The sequence below is a fragment of the Eurosta solidaginis genome, chromosome 4 (genome assembly GCF_040869045.1).
Source record: "Eurosta solidaginis isolate ZX-2024a chromosome 4, ASM4086904v1, whole genome shotgun sequence".
NCBI lineage: Eukaryota > Metazoa > Arthropoda > Insecta > Diptera > Tephritidae > Eurosta > Eurosta solidaginis.
The window spans coordinates 246982839-247010565 of record NC_090322.1 but is presented as its reverse complement, the minus strand read 5'-3'; the positions used below and the strand labels follow the sequence as shown (position 1 = coordinate 247010565).

The 27727-nt window shown below is 35.5% G+C and overlaps 1 protein-coding gene across 4 annotated transcripts in view; it reads left to right on the top strand.

The window, feature by feature from the left end:
• The window catches only part of mud (mushroom body defect), a 54971-nt gene extending 29415 nt beyond the window's left edge, over positions 1 to 25556 (top strand). For 2 of the 4 annotated variants that reach the window (XM_067785479.1, XM_067785481.1), the window contains 4 exons: positions 862 to 1181; positions 2203 to 2302; positions 3002 to 3271; positions 10103 to 12349. In XM_067785479.1, coding sequence (XP_067641580.1) covers positions 862 to 1181; positions 2203 to 2302; positions 3002 to 3271; positions 10103 to 11794 — 2382 coding nt within the window. In that variant the 3' untranslated portion in view covers positions 11795 to 12349. Of the gene's footprint in view, positions 1 to 861; positions 1182 to 2202; positions 2303 to 3001; positions 3272 to 10102; positions 12350 to 24590 lie in introns of those variants that run through there. The other 2 variants (XM_067785482.1, XM_067785480.1) reach the window with 2 other exon arrangements.
• The last annotated feature ends 2171 nt before the right edge of the window (positions 25557 to 27727 follow it).

Below are 27727 nucleotides of genomic sequence, written 5' to 3'. Positions count from 1 at the left end.
AGTCCCAAAAGTTGAGGATTATTCGACGATCCTCAACTTTTGGGACTTAAAAAGACCGAGAACCCTGTGTGCAGATGTGATGTAGTACCTCGTTCCACTGCGTAAAGAAAAAAAAAACACTAACGAAAATTGTACTTAGCAGGTTTGCATTCTAAGAGACGAAATATACTTTTTTTTAAAACTGGTATTTTTTTTAAATTCAAATTTCAAAATAACGTTTATAACCAACTACATACAATATATTGCTTGAAAACTATAGATTAAGTGTTGAAACTTTGCATTATTTTTCATTTGTAAAAATTTGTATTTTTTTTTTGAAAATAAAAGATTTGAGGGTTTCAACTGAAATTCACTACTGTTTTGCTTAACTTGTGTTGCCTGAAAACTATTGTTTACGCATTGAAATTTTGCATACTACATATTTTCCTTTAAAAATTGGCAACTTTTTTTCCAAAATTAGGGTTTAAAGTTTGGAAATAAATTTTAATAAATTCTCCACAACTTTTATTGCCAGAAAATTTTATAGTGTACGGATTGAAATTTTTGCATACTTTTTTACCCTAAATATTGCACAATTTTTTTTCGAAAAGTCACGTCTTATAATTCCGAAATTGCATTTACATCAACCCTATGGGTAATTTTTTTTTTAAATTCAAATCTTAAAATTTCGAAATTAAATTTACAGCACTTCTGAATTTTTATTGCTAGAAAACTATAGATTATGTATTAAAACTTTGGACATTTTTTTTTTATTAACAACTGGAATGTTTTTTCGAAAATGTGACTTTTAAGATTTGCAGTTTGATATAGAACGGCACATAGAACGGCTAATACAATTTTTTTTTATACTTTCATATACAGAATACCAAATACGAACAACATGTCAATAAACTATCAATGCAAATTATGCGTACAAATGATCGTGTTTTAGAATATCAAAAACAAATAGCTATACAAAATACTAAACTGAAACAATTGCAAGATTGTGGAATGGTGGACAGTCGTTTTAAACGTTCTAGCTTGGCAACAAATTCTTTACCACGATCTTTATCATCAGCGGTACCAAATGCAGCAGCAACAAGCTCCAATTTGGCCATGGAAGATGAGGAGGGTGAAGTTTTCAATAATACTTACCTGACTGATTTGCAAACTGGCCGCATGTCTATGTGTCGCGATGTTTGGTAAGTTTTTTTACTTGTACTTCTATTTTATAATTAATTGCCTGCAAGCAATAAAATAGCAGCAATTGTTATTTTTATTTCTTTTAATGCTTTGTATACAAAAATATATCTACTAATTTCGAAAACATTTTAGACAAAATTCAAAAATTTAAAAGGCTTTTAAAAACTGCCATGCAAATTTCAAATTTTTATTTGTGTGCAAAATTTTATTTTTCATGTGGAATAAAATCTAAACTAAAATAAAAAAATATGTAAAGGACAAATTGAGAATTCAATCTTATACTTTGTTAGACTACAATGAAGCGTTAACTGTTTTTGGAATTATTTCATGACCATTTGGAGATTATCTCTGGATAATTTCGGTTTTTCTTACGTTGCCTTTTAGAAATATCTTAAAATATTTTTGGGATTGTGTTAAAGATTATGTCGAGACTATTTTGGGATCACTTCGAAACTATTTCGGAACTATTTTCGGATTATTTCGAGGTCTTGTCGGGATTATTTGGGAATTTTTTTACGCTAATTTCTGGATCTTGTTTTTTTTTTTTGAGATAATTTCTGAACATTTTGCGACTATTCCCAGATTATTTCATGATTGCTTTGGAACCATTTCTGAACTGTTTTAAGTATGATGTTGCGATTGTTTTTGGGATTATTTTGGAACTATTTCAGAAGGGCTTATGGTTATTTCAATATCTTAATTCTTTTAGGATTAATTACGAAACTATTTCGCAATTTTTTAAGAATTACTTTTAGACTGTTTCGTGGCCTTTTCAGAAATACATATTTTGGAATCATTTTATGACCATCTCCGCTACATTTCAGGACTGTTTTGCTATAATTTGGCCACTATTTACCAATTGTACTACCCCTAGGTACAGTTTTTCAGGTCCTTATAACTGATTATATTAGACTTAGATTAATAATATTAATAATTTTGTATGTTTAGTTAAACCAAAACTTAAAAATAACTTGTTAGACATAATACGCTTAAAAAAAATTTTGTTTGTATCACTTTTAGCGCCGAAGAGTTACAATATCGAAATTCCTTGCTACCACCGCACCTAAAAAGCACCTATGCCGCTCAATATGATCATGGTTTGGCCGAAGATGAATTGAAAGTAAGCACCTGCAGCACAAGTACGAAGCCGACTCAAGACACTAAACAACCCTCAGAGGGTGAAACAACAACAACAACAGTGATAACATCAAAAAAAGTAACCCATCCTAGCATATCCAGAATTTTGCACTGTTATAAAACGAAAACTTACAAATGATAAAACAAAATCAAAACAAATAATTGCACAAGGACGATGCAAAATTATTGCAAATAGGATAAGCATGCAGACAAAGAGAGCGAAAAACATTAAATATTGACTAAAATGTATTTTATTTTTACATTTACAAAACTATTTGATGAAACAAAATTATATTTCTGTGATATTACTGCAAATTAAAACAAAAGCTAAAAAATGTTTATTACATACATATATAAACTGTAAGGGATGATACATTTGAACACAATAAATTGACGCACTTAATGCCAATTGAGTGAAATGAAAGTTGGAAAGTTTTATGCATTTGGATATCGTTTAAATTTGTTTGTATGCGTAAAGTTTGTCCGTTTGTATTTGTTGTTCTATGTTTAAAGCGTCGTCTAGTTTAAGAAATGTTGTTGTCTTGTACTTGATGTTGGTATTTGTGGCATGTTGTCTGCATAAATTTGAATATTGTTTTTTTTTTTTTATCTACAAACCATATTTTGCTTAAATTCTTTGTTTAATATTCTATTTGTTAATATTATTATTTCATTCTCTTAGGATGGACCTCATAGTTTAGATGACAGCATGAGCGCATTGTTGAGCACTACAGCTGGTGGGCGAAAAAAGCTAACAGGTATAACGAATTATAAGCGTCCAGGTCCGCCTACACCTAGTAAACATGGAGGTCGTTTATCGTTGGGCAGCTCTGAGCCGCCACGTGAAATTTTGAAAGAAGCAAATGATCATACTTGTTCAACGAAGACGCCCGTACGTTTTGGTTTCTTTGCGTCAAAATTCAGCATGGGCAATAGCAATACGAGAGATGAGGTGAGTTTCAATTGGCCCGATTTAATATTGTTATCGATATTTTCAATATTTAAATTTAAAATTGAGCTTTTATAAATGTTAAATACTAATTGTAGGTTTGCATATCATCGACGGCACGGTGAAAGGTGCTGACTCCATTTAACAAAATTTCCCAGTAGACTGAAAAATTTAAATGAACGGAGGCGTTGAAATTTCAAAATGTATTGAAAGTATTTGAAGTTAGCAGCTTTTCATTATTTTGTTAAAGTTAGCAAGTTTTATTTCTAGCAGTTTTTAGCGATTCTTTACGTGGAGCATACACTTTTTTGTTTTGCCACCATGTGCAGAAATCGTTTCCAATTCCACCAGTATCAAAATTCGTTTTGAGTAAAAAGTGAAGTTAGCAGCTCGTACTGCGCCGTCGAAGATATATGTGACCCGGCCTATGAAAAGGTGGCTTATGACTCAAAAAAGAAATTGCGAGAAACAGCTGTTAAAGATAAACAATGCATTTCTTAAGTTTCTTAGTAGTTTTTCTTTTGCATTATGAACAGTCATGCCCAAAAGGCAAAGCACAAACCAGTTTCTGACCGATATTTTGGCTCCATTGCCACCGAAAAAAATGCTATCAAAAAAATCTGAGGATGCTTCACCAGCCCCCAAAGTGGCATCGAAGGAACCAAAGGCTTCATCTTCTTTCATTTGTGCTCTTCTTTCTCTACATTTTTAGTACACTTCTAATCAGGCTAGGACTTCCTAGTTTTCACCACGTGAAAGAGCGCCACCTTTTCATAGACCGGGTCACATATAGTTTTATGTGTAATTTATGTTTTACCATATAACATATTTGTATATAACATTATGTTTGATATACCCTTTTTTATTTTCAAATAACATTTTGCACTCCCTTGAATTTTCATTAAAATATTGTAAGAATTATTGGATTTTTTTTAAACTGTTGTAGCGATAAAGACCAAACTGTTCTTCGGGTTTGCTAAGCAGTTAGTTTGCTTTGAGTGCAAAGAATGATAATAGAAAGTTAAGTGGTAATTAAAAACATGGTGTCAATATTTTTTTTTATTGCGCAATTACGCTGGCACACTGAGGAAAGTGCCTCAGCTGTTGTGTTAATTTCGCTACTGATTTCAGAATTTTATTATACTCAGCGTGCTTTGCACACAGATTATATTAACTTTGATTGGATAACGGTTGGTTGTGCAGGTATAAAGGAATCGAGATAGATATAGACTTCCATATATCAAAATCATCAGTGTCGAAAAAAAATTTGATTGAGCCATGTCCGTCCGTCCGTCTGTCCGTTAACACGATAACTTGAGTAAATATTGAGATATCTTCACCAAATTTGGTACACGAGCTTATCTGCACCCAGAATAGATTGGTATTGAAAATGAGTGAAATCGGATGATAACCACGCCCACTTTTTATATATATAACATTTTGGAAAACATAAAAAAACCTGATTATTTAGTAAATAATACACCTAGAATGTTGAAATTTGACATGTGGACTGATATTGAGACTCTTGATAAATATTTGAAAAAAAAATTTTTTTTAATGGGCGTGGCACCGCCCACTTGTGATAAAATCAATTTTACAAATATTATTAAAAATGGACGAGATCGGTTAAAGACCACGCTCACTTTTATATAAAAGATTTTTAAAAGAGTCGTAGACTAGAATAATAATCTATAACTTTGCAAAAAATAGTTTTGAATCAATGATATTTCACTTATCAAGTTTTATTGTAAGAGGAAATGGGGAGAAATTTTTTCTTTTAAACGGGCGGTGCCACATGTTATGTAGAAAAGTAATTTATCTGAAATGAAATGTGCAATTGAAGCTCACGCTGAGTATATATTATGTTCGGTTACATCCGAACTTAGACACCTTTACTTGTTTTTTTATTATATTAAATTAAAGGAAAAATTTAATGAAAAGTAAGCGAAGACTATGTTAACCAATTTCAAACCCGTTTTCAAAAAATTGGAAAATTCGCAAAGTTTTTAAAAGTTTTCAAATTTGTCAAATATTTCGAAAACAGTTTCCGCAAAAAATTGCTGCCTGAGTATCCGAACATTAGAAGAATGTGAAAAGCTTACGAAAATTGATCAAGAAACCCTCAAAATAATACTTCCGCTTATTCTGAATAAAAAATCCTTGGGAACTGTTTAATACTTTTCTTTCTTCTTATTCTGAACAATGTTAGAAATAAAAAAAAAATGTAAGGCGCGATAACCTCCGAAGAGATTTTAGGCCGAGCTTCTCTTCCAATTTGCGCCGTGTTGCTTTTTAGTTTTTCCTACAAATTGGCAGAATGGGACCTACTTGTTTTATGCCAACTTCGAACGGAATCTGCAAAGCAGATGAATTTTCACTGAAAAGCTTTTCATGGCAGAAATACACTCGAAGTACTTGCTAAACACTGCCGAGGGGCGACCCCGCTTAGAAAAATTTTCTTCTAATTGAAAAAACTTGTTTCTAGAATTTCGATGTTGCTTTGCCCGGGGCGTGAAGCCAGGATCTTCGGTGTGGTAGGCGGAGCACTCTACCATCACACCATGGCGGCCGCTATGTTAAAAATTGGAAAAACATTAAGTAGTTATTTTGAATGTTATTGAAAGGGAGATTTCGCTGCTGAATTGTTGCTCTCGTTAAATTGAAAGGAATCCAGCTAAATAGGTCAAGTAAATTGTTATTTGTATTCTACCATAATACTCTGTATTTTAAGTCGAAAAGTACTATAACTAAGCTGTTAGTAAAGTAGTCTTAGTAAATTTGATGCAAAGCTATCCAGAAATTGCGAAAGTATTTTTTTTAGGGAGATAAAGAAAGCTTAAATAGATTTTGACGCATGACGAAAGAAGAGTTGAACTCGGCACGGTTGCCAGAAAAATGCCTTGCTGAATGGAAGCAGGCAACTCCAGCGGATATGTATTATATCACGCAGTCTTCTTCTTATGCTCTCTGTTGATGTTGCTGGGGCACCAATTCTTTACTCATTGAAACCATATGAAATGCATTACTGTGCTTTGTTTATATTTTATTTCTCAATTAAAAAAAAAATTCGCCACATTAATTAAACTTTTCAATTTCTTAAACAAAAATTTGACAAAACAGCGGACTTCGAAAATTCGAAATTCCTTTTCCCCAATTATGGTTCTCCCTAGAAGAAAATAAGCAGAGGAATTTTGTCATGGGAATAAAAAAAATACGCGAGAACGTAATTCCGAGGAAATATTTAGAATTGGGGTGAATATGTGCTTATATTTAGGTTTTGGAGTATTTGATACCAATCATGCACTTCATTTCAAAACATTATTACTTCAAGAACATTAAATTTATAAAAATGTTAGATTTCTATTTATATTTAAGATTTAATATAATTGGTCAAGATCAACATACTAAAAGGTATAATAAATAATTAAAAAGTAACCGTTGCCAGTGACCGTTATAAACAAACATATAGCCAGTATATCGTTCCAATACAACCCAAGTCTGTTCAGTCACAAATATCTACTGGATCTACTGTTTGCATTTCTTGAAAAAGAGAGAATCTTGCCTGCAACAATTCACTTAGAACTATTTTTTAATTTTTAGTCTTAATATCTTAAATAATATTGAGCTTTACCAATGATATACAGTTTATTTCATATAGAGGTCTAAACAATTTTTGAAAATAAGGAGCACGCTACCACCACACTACGGCGGAAAAGTTAACAGTCAGGATTTATTCCGAGATCGGTGTAGTTTTGGGATCTCTTCGAGATTTTTCGTATATATTTTCGGTTTTATTTATCTTTAATTTGGATACCACCTCAGGATAATTTCAGGATTGTTATCGGCACAATTTTCGAGTCAATTCTGAATTGTTTTTGACATCAGTCCGGGACTATTTTTGGGTAATTTTGAAACTATTCTGTGATCAATTTGGCATTATTTTCGGAAAATTTTACGATAATTTTGGGATGATTTAGACACCACCTCGGTATTATTTTCGGGTAATTTAGGAGTTATGTTCGAATAATTTCAGGATTGATTGGGGACCATTTTAGGATAATTTCGTAATTGCTTTCGGGGAACTTTGGGATAATTTCAGGATTGTTTAAGGTACTATTCCTAGATATTTTAGGTATTTTTTACGGGGCCAATTCGGAAAAGTTTAGTGATTAACTCTGGGCTATTTCTGGATCATTCCGGGATTATCTTTGCGATCATTTTGTGCATATTTGGTTCTCTCTCGATCATTTTGAAATTGTATGGATTTGATTTACTAATTTTTTGATTTTTTCCTAGCAAACATTTGGAGTCACAAAAGAGTCAGAATCAGATCATTTATGAGTCTGAAATGTTTGTATTTCCCGTTTTGCAATGATTGTCCGATATGAGCCTTATTTCATGCATTATATCCGTTTAAATAGAAGCCTAAAAGGACTCCAAATACGCGAGATTAGGATTCGCCCATTCAAGGCGGATTTTGGATGTAGATCCGAAGCAAATATATTGTAACGAATTTAGGGAAATTCCGCTTATTTGAAACCTGATAACGTTCGAATTGATAAACTGTTGAATAAATCACTCCAATATTCAGTATTGCAAACTGGTCTTTATTTAGCTTACTTTCAGAGTAGTACTTTACAATTATACTTCACAACCAAATCAAAACTGCGCTGCTTTTATACTCTCGGTTTCCTCGTTCACCCATTTCTCCTAAGGTCTAGTAATTTCGCGAACTTCATGCTTGGTTACCAGCTATATACATGTATATTTGTATGTGAGATAGCTCTTCGTCGACTTCTACATAAGTGTTGCTAGCTTTAATGTGTACATGTACATAAGAGTGGCTGCTTCATGTTTTTGTTGTTGCGTGATTATTTACTAACAGCTTAGTGATGCTAATATTCTTCACAATATTAAGGGGAGACATTTTAAATAAAAGTTGTAAGTATGTATAAACATGAAGGTACAAAAAGTGACATACCCGATAATTCTTGATATACCACAATGATTATTCAATTATATGATCGGAATTCAACAAAAAATAAGGGAGAAAAACATTAACTTGTGCATACAGCAGCAAAGGCTCCTAATTTTAATCATATTATATATTATGTTTTTTTATTATTTCTGAAATCCACATTTCTTTCATACATACATATGTATATTGATTGCTCGGGGATATTTTTCATGCTGACGAAGGGCTACACCTTTTCAAGTTTATAATGAGAAACTGTAAGATTATATTGAGAATATATAAAGTCATAATGAGAAATATAATTTAGTATTGAGAAAATACAAATTGATAATGTAATTTCATAATGAGAATATATAAATTAATAATGAGGTTGGGTTAGGTTAGGCTGAACTGGCCGATCAATAAAGACCGCACATAAACTGAATGTGTCCATAGTGTTACCAGAATTTGTTTGACGACCAAACGGAAGAACCCCAATCAGGTGACAGGACATATGTCAATAACTCCGTCCTCTTGACAAATACTACATAGCAGTTTTCTAGGCCCCAGCTTAATTGCTGCCTCGAGATCTGGCACATCTGCCGCCCATAATAGCTGGAGCCTTGACCTGGCGAGCGCAGGACATTAACACAGAACGTGGTCAACCGTTTTTTCCTGCAGCTCATACTTCCCACACTTGCAGTTACTGACGAGGCTTAACATATAAGCATGTTAGGGCAGAAGGCAGTGCCCACTCAGTATGTCCATCGTGAGCCTTAAGTCTTCTCTCTTTAGAGATATGAGCCACATGATCTTAATAATATTGCATCTCCGCGCTTTTGTACACGCCGTTCCTGCTTGATGGATCATATGTAACTCCTGTCTCTTTTTGATTTCTCCCAAACGGAGTGGCAAATCTGTCGCCGACTCAGTGAGTATTGCACCCTCCTTTGCCAATTCATCGGCCCTTTCGTTGCCTTCTATCCCTTTATGACCGGGAACCCAGTAAAGATGTATGGTCCGGCCTAAGAGAAATTTTCCAATGCTTCTTTGCATTTCAGAACACATTTTCCGGACTCACTGCGGCCCTAGCTGCAATCCTAGCTCGCAGACCAGATTGCTAATGGCACATCACAATTAAAATTTTGTACATATGTATGTTCTCACCACCAATTTATGTTTTCTCAATATTAATTTATATATTCTCAATATGTAGTTACACTCATTATAAATTTGTATTTTCTTAATATTAATTTATATTTCTCATTATCAACTGATATATTCTCAATATGAAATTTTATTTCTCAATATAAAGTTACATTTCTCAATATAAACTTATATTTTCTCATTATAAACTTGAAAAGGTGTAGTAAGCCTATACTGCGGATGTTTGTATGATTTATTTCAGATTTTCTTTTGGCGCACATGATGATGTAACATATCCGTCACGGTAGATTCTGGAGTGTATAGCTTATAGATATTGGCAACATTTCTTTGGAAAAGTTTTTTTTTAGGCAAAATAGCTATATAGTTCTATGTAGTTTAAATGCTTACATTTTTTGTAAAACTGTCACACCCGCGACTTTAAGTTCATATGTATCGTGTTATATTTTTCTGTGTGTTCGTCTTGTTTAGTGTTCATTGTGATAATTCTTGTTAAGGTTGTTTATTATTGTTGTGTTGTATTCGTTTTAGTTGCCGTTACCATAATGCTACCAGTAATTTGGAGATAAACTGTTTCGAAAATGTTTTTTGAATGTGTTTTTGTTCGTTTTAGTCGTCCAACTTTTCTTGTGAGCTTAAAAATTCAAACAGTTAATACTAATTTTTTTCGCATTCTACTTCAAATGAAAAATCAAACAAAATTCGTCGTCGCACAGTCAGCAAAATTACCACGCGATCTACTTAAAGCTGTACAGAAGAAAAATTTCGAAACAATGTACTTAAAAAGTCCCGAAGCTATATGCACTTCAACACCACGCAAAAGTAAATCACATTACGATCGTCGTTGTTTATTTAATCAATTAATGTCACTATCTGGTACTTCGAGACTTTCGCTAACAGTCGAAAGGCAAACGCCCAAACCGCCATCAACACTATCTTTAGCCGATATATCAGCAATACATCATGAACAACACGCTTCAACACAGTCACATTTGAAAATGTTGGAACAACAGCGAATAGCACGTAAGAGGCGTAGTTCATTGTTACGATTACAAATTGGACATCGTTTAAGGCGAAGTCCAATCTCATCAGAGACAACGCCATCCACAGTTGGTACACCAGTACGAATAGAGAAAGATAGTCCTATAACAATGGATGCCGGTGTACGTAGGTACAGTATAACGGACAGTACGACGACAGGCACAACTTCGGCAACTGCCACCACTACCACAACTGCCAGTTCAAGCGATGCATACGGACGACGTAGTAGTGGTTTCGGTTGTGGTGGTGGTCGTTCGCGTCAACGTCGACATAAACGCGATCGTGGCCCACGTCTCTCATTGTACGCTAGCGGTAGTAGTCATCGTACACCCAATCGCATCAAACTACGCGAACAACTGCGAAAGAAGGCGCATAAGCAACGACGTGAAAACTACAATCGTGGACGTGATATTGACACTGAACAGCAGCGCTTGAAAGCTGGTTGCCAGGATATTGATAGTCCACGCATAAGCGAAGCTAATAATACTGGTCGTACGTTCCGTTTGAATGCAACAATAGTTCTAGCGCAAAACTCTGAATATCCAGAAGATTATGACATACCTGAATATACATCGAATTACTTTAGTGACCTAATAACGGGTACAACGACAACAGCTATTATTGAAGAGACTAGTGGTGAATGTCAAACATTGTCTCCAACTACGAAAAGCCATGAATTTACCGATATTTCCGAAGATTATGCATACAATTCGAATGATACGCAGTTGACTTTGAATGAGAAAACCAAGCAGAATATAAAAGTTGATGATGAAAAAAGTGAAATAGACACTGCAAACATTAGTGATGAGAGTAATGAAAGCAGCACAACAAGCCAAAATGATAGTATTACGCTACCCGTAGAACAGAGTCTAAAGAATGAGGCAGCCGATGAGCCTTCTACAGTAGATGAACTTGAAATTTTTGATGCACGTCACAAATGTTTTGAAAAATTGGCTGCCGAAACTGTATCCGCTGCACCTTTTGCGGTGACAAATGTTGCATTTGATGTTATATCAACACCAACATCACCAAATCAAGCTGAATTTGTTAGGCTAGAGCGGCTGGAGGAGCAGCAGCGTCATTCCATTACATACACATTAATGACAAACAAACATGAGTTGGTGACGCGCCTGAAGCCATCCAATACAACAATAAGCTCGCCTATTTTGTTTGTGAAAACATTCAATGCAAATGATCAAATTTATAATTATGATGATAATGAAACGAAGATTACGCTAGCGGATGTGTTGCACATATGGTCAAGTATTTGGATGCGTCTGGATCAACAATTACAATTAACCATCGTTTTGGCAGTATTTGGACCACTTATAGCTTTGTTGTATTTAACTTTGTCGCAATATACGTAATTATAAGCTCGAATTAATGTATAGAAAAAAGCTTTTATTAAATGAAAAGCTTTTTTTTCGTACGCCTGAGAAAAGAAAAGGACATATTGTTACCTTTTTTTCTGCAGCCGGCATATACCGTACCGTTATGTTCGTTTTGAGATTTCAAATCATCAATTTGGATGTTATTTCATTTACAGCATCGTCTAACGTCATTGTCTGAAAAATGAAAATTTTTGTTTTTTGTAAATTAAGTTTAGTTTATTAAAAGAGGAAGCGAAATTGTGTGTAACAGTTTGTATTTTTTGTATGAATCATGGAAAATTTTTGTTTTCATGTCGTTTATGTATGTAATTAATTGCATTGATTTTGTGCTCTTGTAAGGAGAGCGAAATTTCATAGCGCTCGCTATTTCTTTATCGCTTAGAAATTTTTCAATTTGTTCAATGCCAAATTGCTATGTACTATTTCTAAACATTGATTAGTGTTCATTAATAAATTGCAAACAAAAAACTCTCGCTTTTTATTGGGAAATTTCTTTATAGCTTGTGTAATATAGAAAACAAATTTAATGGCTTATACATTTTTGTATTTCCAAATTTACGGTAAAAAGCCCTGAGTACAAAGCATTCGTGACGATCGATGTGTAAAACCATCTCGTTAAGTTAATTTTGCTTTTAACGAAGCGAAATGATATCGTTTCGTTTGTTGAACATCTTTGATATAATTTCATGCTTGAGCTTCGTCGGCTTACTTTAGCTAACAACAGATACAGATAAGATATTGTTTTATTATCGGCTTATTATCCTTGAGCTATCGGATCCGATAAATAGATAAGATATTGAAAATCGAAAACTTTTTGAGAACATCGATAACTTTTCCATAAATAACCAATAATTTTTCGGTAAAAAATCGATAACTTTTCGAAAAACAACCTGATAAAACGTATTCAGAAATTAGCTTATCGACAACCTTTTCTACCGATTTAAAATGTATACAACGAAAATGGATAACACGCCTATAACCCATCGATAACAAACCGTTAACACATCAATGAAAAATTGATTAATTAATTGATTTTTAATATTTCCTTTCCTGCCCCCTCCTTTTCTTTTTTCCTTTCGCTTCCATTCTTTTACTTGCCTTGCCATTGTTGCGTTATATCGCTGATATTAACTACCACGTACGTTGTTCCCACGGTGTAGTGACTACACTTAGGCTTACATTAAATATTCTTCCATACGTACCTCTTCCAAATACTACGCTTACTCTTTGATTTACCCTATGCTTACATTCTAGATTCCCTCATAACGTCAACAAGAGATGTTAACATATCAAAAATAACATTTCTCCAAATGTGAGTATCGATCGCTGTTATAGTGGACAAAAAGTCGGTCTTCCGGTGAACGACGATAAGGCGAAGTACTTAAAAAAAAAAAAAAAATAGGCACGTAATTTTGACATATATAAATTCAAAACAAGAAATTCGTTGATCCGCAATAGTCTCGAAATGATCCCTAAATATTTGTGAAATGGCCTCTGGAATGATGTCGAAAACAATTCCGAATCTGTCCCAAAATAGTACCAAATTTTGCTGAAATGGTTCCAAAAATTATTTTGAAATACTTTCAATACCATCTAAAGAAAGTTATGAAGTATAAATAATTCTTGAACAATCACGAAATTCTCCCGCACATAATCCCGAAACAGCATAGCGCGGAAATGCTCCCTAAATTATTATTAAATTATCCTCCTTAAATTATGATCTATAAACTAGCCGATGGTAGCCCCGAAATGATTTTGAAATATATGCAAATAGTTTCGAAGTTTTTAAGAAATGGTTTCGCAATGATCCGGAAACTAAACCGAAAAAAACCCCGAAAACAGTCCCGAAATGATGACGAAGACCGCAGATGGTAAAGGGGCTAAGAATCCTTCTGCTGTAGACATGCCATAAAATCCGCAGACTTATTCCCGAGGCAGTGCAACTAGTAGAAGCTGGTATTGAAACGTACGGGATTTATATCTGTAAAAGGGATGCCCATATTTGTAACAGTTTTTGAGCCGTCTGGAAGTGTTCTCGTCTACAACAACAAATGCTCCCGGAATGGACCCTACTTAGTTCATATATGAACTCGAAAACAACACCGAAAATCTCCTGAAAAAGGCTCCAAATGATTCCGAAAACAATACGCTTTACAACGTAACGTAACATTTTTTTGAAAGTGTCCTGAAATCCCGAAGTGATCCTAAGATAGTCCCGAAATGAGCCAGAGATTATCCCGTATTTCGAAAGTTTCCTGAAGTATATCCAAAGTTATCCCACAGTTCTTAGTGGACTTCTTACTGTTATAATCAGTGCTGCTCAAAATTTTTTATATGGAAGTGCGAATCACAATACATGTACAAAATTGTATGTGCACTGAAACTTTTTTTGCATTTAAAAAATTATATTTAAAAAATTTTAATTGTTTTAGGTCGAAAAAAGTTGAATATTTGGTTTCAAGTTACAAAATATTTGCTTAAAATATTACGTCAATAGTTATATCACCAACATACCCGAGCCAATAAATTTAATTCTGAAAGTAGCGAAAAATTACATTGACCTCTAGCCTCAAGTTTTCTATATATGTACATATGTCGTCGGAATTTGGGTTTCAATAATCATACTAAAAGTGAATGTAGAGATTTCCGCGAATGTTCATTGGAAATTGAATTTGAAGACTTTTGAAATACTTAATTAGAGGGCTGCTTAACAGAGGTGCTACTGAGTAGAGCTGCAAAAGTATCGATATTCGGCTTACTCGATATTTAAGAGGGAGGGTATCGATATATCGCGATATATATCGAATTTTTTTATAGTGAAAAGCGCTTACTCAATTTAAAAGCAATATCAGGTATATATAAAACATTTTTGTAAATACAATATATACATGTATATATATTTAATATTGTCTTCATAACTTCGAAACTATCATAACACACATTCTGCAAGGTTGTCCGCAATGGTAGCTTATACAGCGAAACGAGGGTATATACAAAGTTACAACACCCTGTGTCATCCTCTATCGGAAAAGGTCGAACGTCTGCGGTGACTAAACCCTAGTAGGGTGCTGTCAAACGCCTTTTTACGTGATGGTGGATTTTCATAGGTTTTTTTCATATAAAAATCAATCTTATTTGGAGACCTATGTGAATCTAAATTTGCAGTTGTATGCGATCGTTCTAGATGGTGAAACAAATTGGACGTATTACCACTAGTTTTATAACATTTAGTGGCATATTGCAAAAGTATTACTGATTTTGTCAAAATGGATACATATACGAATACATGTATATATGTGTATATAATATGAAAAAATAACGTACTTTTCACATTGAACTTTTGTAAGAATTTTTCAATATTCAGATCCACCAACTTGTTAGGTATTCATCTAAAATAAACACAAATCTGACATAATGTATGTAATTTTATTTATTCATGTTTTATTTGTCTTTTCAAAGTTTTAGACGCTGGTAATTCTGCCTCTAGAAAAAGGAATAAGAAATGGGAATACAGTACTCGATATTTAGAAAAAAACATCGATAATCGTACCATACACCTAGCACTCGATGTATCGATATTTATATCGATACTTTTGCAGCTCTACTACTGAGGTGCTGAAATACCACCTGAATTTAATAAAATGTTTAACAAGTAAATGATATGCATGGTTCCTTTACGGTTTCTCCCACTTCCAGTCAAAAACTGTCTCATAACCAAGAAAAATAATAAACCGAATTGAAATAAAAAGTCACAGAAACTACCCCGTAAGGAGAATCTCTAGTTCAAAATAAGTGCATTTCTACTGCATTCTGAACCACTAATAGTTCGCCATTTATCTCTTTTACATGTTTTCAACTGTCGAATTTAACATGGCGATGTCCCAAGCGGTGAAAATTGTCCCCGCTGCAGTAACTTTTGACTAGTTCTTAACCATATACCAATTTCTTTTTGGTACTTTTCCGATAGTTACGTACTGGTGGAATAGTGTTGAGAAAGAGGCATACTCATATGTAGCCGCAGCTCGTTAAAGCTGGTAGAAGTTTTTCGTCGATTTTATAACTGAAAACCGAGCTATTAACGAACTAATACTTATTTGTCACTCTAGGTCTAGTTCTGAACCAGAATTTTGTATCACTAGTTACTGACTTCCCTTGAGGGTAATTAACTAATATCATATGAAGTTAGAATAGGCTCCTCTTCTTTTAGTACAGTTTTGCTTACATTCATTGGTCATATGCCCCATATATTTCAGCTCCGCTGTCAATTATCTATTTTATTTATGAATCAATATTACAAATTTTTTTCTGTGCTATAATGTTTTTGAATAATTTTTAGTTGTTAAATTCTTAGTGTAACTAACTAAGTTCGGGTGTAAACTTGGCACTTTCATAAGAAATTCAAGCATTTTTTTATATTCAAAATGTGAATTTGAATCTGTGCCTATGATTCAGGGCAAAACAAAAGCAAAAGTGCTACAAGTGTATAGGGGTTAAGCAGCTCTGGTTATAATGATTAAACATAATCGAAAAAAGTAACTCACCTCAGGAGGTGCGAAATGAGCGCAGGGGGAAGGGAAGACCGAAAGAGAATGGAGGAGAACGAGGCCGATGGTAACATTGGCATCCGGCCACCTGCCTATACTTATTTCGCTCGAGCGACTTCATCGTCACAGAAAAACACACTTTCATAAACTTTAAAAAAGGAAAGTGGAACGAATACAAATCCCATACAGACAACCACTTTGCTGCCCTCCCTATCCCGACTGATGCTCGCCAAGGGGAGCGTGCTTTCCGCAAGGTCATTGAATGCACCTTGGCTCGCTTCCTTCCCGCCGGTAGAACTCCCGAAATTCAGCCTCACTTTACGGCGGAGGCCGCAAATTTTGCGGAAGAATGTGACCTTATAACACAGCTCGATCCCGGCGACCCCCAAATAAGGGATATAAACCAACGCATCAGATTGCTTGTGGATGAACACAAGCGTGCGAAATGGGAGGAGCACCTAAGCGGTTGTAAGCAAGCTATCTGCCGGTGTAGGTAAGCTTTGGTCCACCGTAAAGTCCCTGTCGAATCCGTCTAAGCACAATGACAAAATTTCCATCGCCTTTGGCGATAAATTGCTTTCGGATGCGAAAAAATGCGCGAGCGCCTTTTGCCGACAATATATAATGCATTCTACGGTCGACAAAGATAGACGGAGGGCCGACAGACACGCACATAAACATAAATTCAGCGCGTCTCCAATTACCATCACCGCCAAAGAGGTTGAGGATGCCATCTGCCATGCTAAACCATCCAAAGCAGTGGGCCCAGACGGCATAGCCATGCCGATGCTTAAAATCCTAGGGAAAGAGGGTTTCAAATATTTAGCGCATGTCTTCAACCTGTCTCTTTCCACCTTTGTCATTCCCGAAAAATGGACAATGGCCAAGGTGGTCCCGCTACTAAAGCCTGAGAAACCAGCTAACATAGGAGAGTCATATCGCCTGTAGCCAAGACGATTGAAGCCATTTTGCTCCCCTACTTCAAAGCAAAATTGCAGCTAGCCTGTCATCAGCATGGCTTTAAAAAACCACATAGCACCACCACCGCGCAAAATTCCATTAGCACCCAGATGAATTGCGGCTTAAATCAAAACCCCCACCATAGAACAGTACTCGTTGCACTAGACTTATCAAAAGCTTTTGATACGGTCAACCGTGGCACGTTACTGCAAGACCTGGAAGGGTCTACCCTTGCCCCATGTCTTAAAAGGTGGACCGCAAATTATCTGTGTGGTCGGCAGGCATCGGTGCAATTTAGAAACAAAACATCAAATCCAAGAAGAATTAAACAAGGGGTGCCACAGGGTGGTGTCCTATCCCCACTTTTGTTTAACTTCTAGATATCAAAGTTACCTCCGCCATCAGAAGGAGTTACTATTGTTTCCTACGCCGATGACTGCACAATAATGGCCACAGGCCCAGGCCCACAGATCGATGAGCTTTGCAACAGAATAAACGGCTACCTCCCTGATCTCTCCACTTTTTTCGCCTCGCGAAACCTGGCATTATCACCGACTAAATCCTCCACGACCTTATTTACAACATGGACGTCCCAAATGTCGACCATTTTGAACATCCACGTCGATGGCACTACGCTACCGACTGTCGTACACCCCAAAATCTTGGGTGTGACGTTTGATCAGGATCTAAATTTTGGTGAGCATACAGCCGCAATTGTACCGAAAATCCAGAGCCGTAATAAAATCCTCAAATCCCTTGCTGGCAGTACTTGGGGCAAAGACAAAGAAACGCTCATTACTACTTACAAAGTAATTGGCCAGGCGATTGCATGCTACTCGTCCCCTATGTGGTCGCCAAGCCTAAAAACTACCTACTCGAAGAAGCTAAAGGCCTGCCAAAATAATGCTCTCAGAACCGCCATGGGCTGTTTTCTTATGTCCCCATAACACCATCTACATAATGAGGCGAGAATACTCCCCATCATGGAGAGAAATGAGATGCTAACCAAACAGTTGCTGTTGAATACCCAGAAACCTGGGCATCCCAACAGGCATCTGATTGATGAGCCAACACCGCCCAGGGGCTTAAGGAGTCATCTCCGTAAGCATTATGAGAAAATACGGCATCTGAGAACTCAGCCGTATGAAGCCAAAAAACACAAGCAGGTCCTCAGTGAACTCCACAAACAGGCGTCGGACCTTTATGCCAGGAATTTCCCGGTGAATCCAGTATTCAAAGAACAGTACCCAAAACTTGCGGAAGAGGAACGCACACTCCCCAGGGAAACGCGAGTCACTCTAGCTCAACTTCGATCTGGATAATGTAACAGATTAAACTCTTACCTATCCAGAATCAACCCCGAAATACAAAATGTATATACTGCTTGCAATGTGTCCCCACATGACACCAACCATCTCTTTAATTGTAATGTGGAACCAACGCCTCTAACGCCCCTCTCATTATGGTCCACCCCTGTTGAAACAACAAGCTTTCTTAGACTCCCGTTAGAGGATATTGATGACAATTTGTGATCGGTCGCACCTATTGAATGGGGGGAAGCACTGCTACAACAAGAACAACAGCAGGCCGAGGGCTTAAGAGAGCTTGAATAATAAGCAGAAAAAAAGAGCAAATCATAGCTATCAATATTTCTCATCAATCGGACAGTGATTAATCGGAAAGTATATATGTTTGACTAATCGCAACTCAGCATATTCAGTAAATTGATAATTCGCACAACCCTAATAACCTTAATATACTATGCGTGGCAACCTGTTCTAATTCTTTCGAATGGATGTTGCGTTATTTTTTCTGTTTTTGTTGATAATTTAATTTATTGTTCTGTAAATTGAATTGAATTTTGTACGCATATTTGGTGAAATTTTCTGTTTAAACATTTTATTCTTGTATCTTATTGTATCTTATTTTATATTATTGTATTGCTTTTACCGCTGATGATTGTTGCTTTGATTACATTCCGAAGAAGCTTGACTGGTGAGCCGATTTTCAAAGTTGATATATGCGCAGGCATTCCTTTTGGTTCTAAGGAGTATAGAAATTCATTTGGATAATTCACAATTTTATCTTCATCTGTAACTGTGTCGATCGATTTATATTTCGTCACTTAACCAGGAAATTGATTTTGAAAGCGATCATTGATTTTGTTAACATGATCATTTTTGGGAGCTAAGATAGTTCTTTCGCATAGCCAAAAAACAAAAACATTTAAATTTAAAATTCTTAATTCTGAAATATGAAAAACTTTCGTCTTGATCGAAGGAACCTCGAGCCAAAATTTGGTGATGATCGAAGTATAGCAAACACGTTTTCATAGGGAACACACACACAGAATTTGATTTTTATAGAAGATGTAGATGGACTGAAACTAAACAATTTTTTTAACAGCGGCAGATTACTAAACGTCCAAAAGGCATAACAGCTAAACTCAACAATGCAGTCAAACTATAGGTGTTAAAATAACTTAAGTTTGTACGACAGTCGTAGTTTTTCCCCATTCCACATTTTACTGGAGGTTTTAGGACTTAACGCCACATAGCTCCTTACCAATTTTAATTATCCTACCATTACGACATCCAGATATGCAGTATAATATATTCCATTTGTATGGCAGGTGCCACGCCCCCTTTTTCCCAATTCCATATTTTCTTGGTGGTGTTAGGAATTGACCGCATATAACTCTTTACTGAATTTCAATGTTCTGGCATGTATACCTTCAAAGTTATGCAGTACCAAAAATTCCATTTGAATGGAAGGTTCCACGCCCCCTTTTTCCCAATTCCGCATTTTCTTGGTGGTGTTAGGGATTGACCTCATATAACTCCTTACTGAATTTCAATGTTCTGGCATGTATACCTTCAAAGTTATGCATTACTAAAGATTACATTTGTATGGGAGGTGCCACGCCCCCTTTATCAAAATTCCGCATTTTCTTGGTGGTGTTAGGGATTGACCTCATATAACTCCTTACTGAATTTCAATGTTCTGGCATGTATACCTTTAAAGGTATGCAGTACCAAAGATTCCATTTGTATGGGAGGTTCCACGCCCCCTTTTTCCCAATTCCAAATTTTCTTGGTGGTGTTAGGAATTGACCGCATATAACTCCTTACTGAATTTCAATGTTCTGGCATGTATACCTTCAAAGTTATGCAGTACCAAAAATTCCATTTGAATGGGAGGTTCCACGCCCCCTTTTTCCCAATTCCGCCTTTTCTTGGTGGTGTTAGGGATTGACCTCATATAACTCCTTACTGAATTTCAATGTTCTGGCATGTATACCTTCAAAGTTATGCATTACTAAAGATTCCATTTGTATGGGAGGTGCCACGCCCCCTTTCTCAAAATTCCGCATTTTCTTGGTGGTGTTAGGGATTGACCACATATAACTCCTTACTGAATTTCAATGTTCTGGCATGTATACCTTTAAAGGTATGTAGTACCAAAGATTCCATTTGTATGGCAGGTGCCACGCCCCTTTTATATATCGAAATTATTTTTAGCCTAAAACCTTCCCGTTGGTCGAAGTAACCCATAACCAAAATTTGGTGATGATTGATGTGTGGGAAATACGTTCCCATAGCGAACACGCACACACACAGAATTTGATTTTTATATATATATGGCTAAACCGATTTGGGATTTCAAAATCAACTAACCATCATCTCTCCTTCCTGTATTTTTGCTAAAAATTCCATGGCAATCTGTCGAGCCGTTCTCGAGTTATGGAGTGACAATCAAAATGTACACTTCTTTTTACATATATAGATATATTTCTTCTGTACGTGTGTGTTTGAGTTATAAATGATTGGATCGGTTTTGATGAAATTTTGTGTGTGTTCTTGGAGACTTGGGGATGCTTAGGGATCACAGTTGGGTCCGTTTGGTTTCTTATCCTTACCGGAATGGACCAGGGGCCGACCTATTCTAAAAAATTGGATTTATAGTGCGATTGGCTTGAAGGTCGGTACAGGGGTACCATTCAAGAAACTTTATTCCGAGAAAAGGCACCACTTGCTTAATATTTAGGAAACTTCTTTCGGGGAAATGAACACGTGGCCAACGCGTTCGAAAAATTTGTATTTATGGTACGATTTGCTTGAAATTAAGTTGAGGGACTCCTATTCGACAAGCTCAATATTTGGGATCGTTTGTAAAAACAAATATAAAAATCGGCCGGTGCTATAGACATTTCATATACGAAGAAATTAAGGTGAGAGAGTTGGAAGGAGTGGGACTAGGAGTGGAACTGAGAGTGTTAGTGGGAGTAGGGTAGGTTGTGGGAGTAGGAATTGGAATGATAGTAAGATTGGGAGTATATATCGACGCTCCATCGGAATTCAAGTTAAAAAAAAAAATTGAATGTGCTAATTTTCGTATGGCACGTCGTACGGTGAGGTATTTGATCAATCTAGCTGGCCAAAATTAAAACAGCAGTTATTTCTGTTCAAAAAGTGGTGGTCTCACTTCATTGCTAAGAAAGGAAATATTTGCATTACATGCGATAATTCAATATGGGTATCAAACGAAAAGTATTTTACTCCGCATTTCTATTGACATTTTTAATAAGGGTTGCCACTTAGGGTTGCCACCTCTCCTTTTTTATATTTCTTTGTGTATCCGCTATCATCTCGGAAACGTCTTAACCGATTTGAATAAAATTTGGTACATCGATATAGTATTACATTTTAAGACTTCACCTAGGTGTTGCCACTGAGGATGTTTTCACAAGGTTGCCACCTTTTGCTAATAAGGGTATCAGTCTTACACAATTGATCACCACTCAAAAAATCGCGGGTATGCGCAGCCGTTTTTGTTATTAAACTTTGAAACAAACACAGGCTTATGTATTGCCAAAAAAATTACAGACATGATATGCCATGAAAAGAAGATATAGCTTTTTGTTTGCAAAGTTTTTTAAAAAATTTAATATTGAAAAGTAGTAGTATTACAAGTAGAATAACTCAGTTAAAATATGCGGTATAAAAAATCTAACATATGAATTAACAAGTAAGGAAGGTTAAGTTCGGGTGTAACCGAACATTACATACTCAGTTGAGAACTATGGTGACAACTTAGGGGAAAATAACCATGTAGGAAAATGAACCGAGGGTAACCCTGGAATGTGTTTGTATGACATGTGTATCAAATGAAAGGCATTAAAGAGTATTTTATGAGGGAGTGGGCCATAGTTATATAGGTGGACGCCATTTAGGGATATCGCCATAAAGGTGGATCAGGGTTGATTCTAGAATTTGTTTGTACGATATGGGTATCAAATGAAAGGAGTTAATGAGGGAGTGATCCTTAGTTCCCTTGGGGGACGCCGTTTCGAGATATCGCCATAAAGGTGGACCAGGGGTGACTCTAGAATGCGTTTGTACAATATGGGTATCAACCGAAAAGTGTTAATGAGTATTTTAAAAGGGAGTGGGCCTTAGTTCTATAGGTGGACGCCTTTACGAGATATCGCCATAAAGGTGGACCAGGGGTGATTCTAGACTTTGTTTGCACGATATGGGTATCAAATGAAAGGTGTTAATGAGTCTTTTAAAAAGGAGTGGGCCTTAGTTATATAGGTGGTCGCCTTTTCGAGATATCACCATAAAGGTGGACCAGGGGTGGCTAGAATATGTTTGTACGATATGGGTATCAAATTAAAGGTATTAATGAGGGTTTTAAAAGGGAGTGGTGGTAGTTGTACCTATATGGGAAGGCGTTTTCCAGATATCGACCAAAATGTAGACCTGGGTCACCCAGAACATCATCTGTTGGATACCGCTGATTTATTTATATATGGGGTATTCCATCCCATTTCGACCAATTTTGAACCCGACCCCTTTAGAATTGGCTGAAAGTTTTTCTTCTTTTTCTAGCTTACGAAAGACGTTTTTCAGAAGTTTTTCAAATTTTTTCATCCAACTCAAAAAAAGTTATGAATTTAAAAAAAAAACACCGTTTTTGTTTTCAAAATGCTATAACTTTTTCAAAAATTGACCGTTTGGGATCTTTTTTTTTAAAAAAATTTGTTTTTAAATGTACTCCCACTCCGGGATTAGAGGGGATGATTGCAGAATTGATTGAAGGTTTTTATGAGAAAAAAAAAGGGCGAAATTCGAAAAATCTCGAAAAACTGAAAAATTACAAAAAAAAAAACTTTAAACATTTTTTTGAATTTTTTCCGAAAAGTATATTTAAAAACAAATTTAAAAAAAAAAGATCCCAAACGGTCTATTTTTGAAAAAGTTATAGCATTTTGAAAACAAAAACGGTGTTTTTTTAAAAATTCATAACTTTTTTTGAGTTGGATGAAAAAGTTTGAAAAACTTCTGAAAAACGTCTTTCGTAAGCTAGAAAAAGAAGAAAAACCTTCAGCCAATTCTAAAGGGGCGGGTTCAAAATTGGTCGAAATGGGATGGAATACCCCATATGTAAGACCACGAACAGTATTCCTGCCAAGATTTCAAGGGTTTTTTATTTCGCCCTGCAGAACTTTTTCATTTTCTTCTACTTAATATGGTATGTGTCACACCCATTTTACAAAGTTTTTTTCTAAAGTTATATTTTGCGTCAATAAACCAACACAATTACCATGTTTCATCCCTTTTTTCGTATTTGGTATAGAATTATGGCATTTTTTTCATTTTTCGTAATTTTCGATATCGAAAAGTGGTCGTGGTTATAGTCGGATTTCGCCATTTTTTATACCAAGATAAAGTGAGTTCAGATAAGTACGTGGACTAAGTTTAGTAAAGATATATCGATTTTTGCTCAAGTTATCGCGTTAACGGCCGAGCGGAAGGTCGGACGGTCGACTGTGTATAAAAACTGGGCGTGGCTTCAACCAATTTCGTCCATTTTCACAGAAAACAATTATCGTCATAGGATCTATGCCCCTACCAAGGATTGGTAAATTTTTGTTAGACTTATGGCATTAAAAGTATCCTAGATAAATTAAATGAAAAAGGGCGGAGCCACGCCCATTTTGAAATTTTCTCTTATTTTTGTATTTTGTTGCATCATATCATTACTGGAGTTGAATGTTGACATAATTTACTTATATACTGTAAAGATATTAAATTTTTTGTTAAAATTTTACTTCAAAAAAATTTTTTAAAAATACCCCACCGTCCGTCGGTATGTGAAATAACACAAAAAAAAAAAAAGAAAATAATAAAAATAAATTTTTGTAGATATAACGAATTTTATTATATGTTTTTTATTTATACATATTTTCTTTCTATTTTTAGAATTCGCCCCCCAAACGCAGACTGAGTAACATTTTTAAACGAAAGTAGAACTGGTTTAAGCTGCAAGCCACTGACTTTGAAGTGGAAGAAACGTCCCTTTAATTATTTTAAATATTTATAATTCGATATTTGGCAAATTTTGATATATATACATTGTTCATATTTTATTAGTTTTCATATGCATATTGCATATTTATTTCTTTTTCAAAGGAGTTTCAAAAAAAAAAAAAAAAAAAAATACAAACAAAGACTTACGTAATTTGCTAATATCATGGCAAATATTTACGACCAACACGGTGTACACACATTTCTTTTTCTTTTGTTTTTTCTTATACTGGCTACTGTTGTTTGCAACTTTGTTATTAAAGATGGCGGTTTATGTACTTATTGTTTATAATTTCAATAATTTTGGAAAACTTTATTCTAAAACAAGATGTGTATGCATGAGAGCCTTTGTGTATGTGTGAATCAAGAATGAAAAGCGTAAAGCGCTTTTTACGCGTTATTTATAGATATACATACATACATATATGTACGTCGTCGATTTGAATACATTAAGGAAAATTATTTGTGTAGAGCTGCAGCTGTAATTAACGTATATACTGGTTTTATTTATTTATTATGAATATGATATCAACAAGTACTTACTTTGTAAACATGATCTAATAGCACAGAAACAAAAAAAAAAAATAAAAATAAAAAAAAATAAGTATTGTATAATATGCACCTACTACGTAGAATTTACATTTGTAGATAGATTAATGTTTGCTATTATCTTACTTTTTGCTGCAGCTCTACTATATGTGCTAAAAAATCATATCTACATATTTACAGAGTAAAAAAGAACTGCGGGATAAAAAAGAAAATGTAAATTGAATTGTACCTACTTACATACCTACGTTTACTTATATATACTAATATGTAACATTTAATTGTATAACTTTTTATATGCATTTTATCAATAAATTTCATTGCATAAATAATAATAAAAATAAAATATTTTTCCGATTCTTAACAAATTAAGGGATTAACTTAATTGAGCCGTAATTTTTGAAACTGGCCTAAGTCTACCTTTTTATTTTAAAATTTTCTTAACACTAATTTTGGTTGTTGTTGTTGTGGCAGTGCTTCGCCCCATCCAATAGGTGCGACTACTCACAAATTGTCATCAATATCCTCCAACCGCAGTCCAAGTAAACTTGTAGTTTCAACAGGGTTGGACCAAAGAGAAAGGAGTGTTAAAGGCGTTGGTTGCAATTGAAAAAATGGTTGGTGTCATGTGGGGACACGTTCCAAGCAGTACATACATTATGCATGTCACTTATCTATATATGTATATAAAAAGAAGTGTACATTTTGATTTTCACTCCATAACTCGAGAACGGCTCGACAGATTGCCATGAAATTTTTAGGAAAGATACAGGAAGGAGAGATGATGGTTAGTTGATTTTGAAATCCCAAATCGTTTAGCCATTCTTGAGTTATGATTTTTTTTTTTAGAAAAAATCAAAATTTGAAAAAAAAGTTTACATTTCGGTCCAATGGATAATTTATTTGATCGCGAATTGCAACGTGAACAACAGTATGATCCCAATGAATTGCAAACATTTGTGAATTTGAATGTTCCTAAATTAAAGGGCCATCAAAAACATGTCTATGATACCATCATCCAAGCGGTACAAAATGAAGTCGGTGGATTATATTTTTTGGATGCGCCTGGTGTGGTACGGGAAAAACATTTGTGATATCACTCATTTTGGCAGCCATTCGATCGCAACGAAAAATTGCATTGGCACTTGCTTCGTCGGGAATCGCTGCTACTCTATTGGATGGTGGACGAACAGTGCACTCTGCATTAAAATTGCCGTTGAATGTGCAGGTATGCTTATATTTATTGATTGATCACTTTAAAATTTAATCGATATTAATTAAAATGTAATTATTTTCAAATTAACAGGTGATTGAGCATCCCACGTGCAATATTTCAAGAAATTCTGCGATGGAAAAAGTTTTGCAGCAAGCAGCAATTATTCTATTGGATGAATGTACAATGATGCATAAAAAATCGCTGGAATCATTACACCGTACTATGCAAGATCTACGTCAGAATCAAGAAATTTTTGGTGGTGCATTAATATTATTGTCAGGGGATTTTCGACAAATATTGCCTGTGGTTCCACGATCAAGACCGGCAGATGAGATCAACGCATGTTTAAAGTATTCTCTTCTGTGGCGACATGTGCAAAAATTGGCATTGAACATAAATATGCGCGTTCAATTCCACAAAGACCAATCTGCAGATCGGTTCTCGAAGCAATTGTTAGATATTGGCAATGGAAAAGTTCGAGTCGATAATACAAATGGATTGATTACATTGCCGAACAATTTCTGTACCATTCTCCAATCAACAGAAGAGTTGATTGAGGGGTTAGGGGATCGAATATACCCGCGGTAGGTATGCCTGTCGTAAGAGGCGACTAAAATACCAGATTCAAGGGGCTGTGTAGCGCAACCTTTCAGGTTGCCAGCGCAATATATAGCTTCTCCAAACCCAATTGTCAACCTCACCTATCCGCGGCGAATCCTGTTTCACTAACAGACGAGGCTCTGGCGACCCCAAGCTCCTCATGGAACTTGGGGGTATGGAGGAAGGGAATGGCCTGAAGGTTTAATGTGGCCACATAAATCGTTCCCGAGATGGTCGGGCTAGCACCTTAATGGTGCTATGGTACCGGAGCGTACCGGATTTGTATCCGGCAAAGGACCATCACATCGATAACACCCCCCAAAGCCTTCGGGGAGCAACCTTATCGCTACAACAACAACAACAACAACAACATTGAAAGTGTGTTTCCAAATATTGTTCAAAATTACAGGAATCACAGTTGGTTGAGAGAACGCGCAATACTGGCACCAAAAAATTTACACGTCAATGCAATCAATTATCAGATTCAAGAAAAATTGCCAGGTGCAGTGACATGTTGTTGTTGTTGTTCTTGTTGTTGATGTAGCGATAAGGTTGCTCCCCGAAGACTTTGGAGAGTGTTATCGATGTGATGGTGCTTTGCCGGATACAGATCCGGTACGCTCCGGTAACCCAGCACCATTAAGGTGCTAGCCCGACCATCTTGGGAACG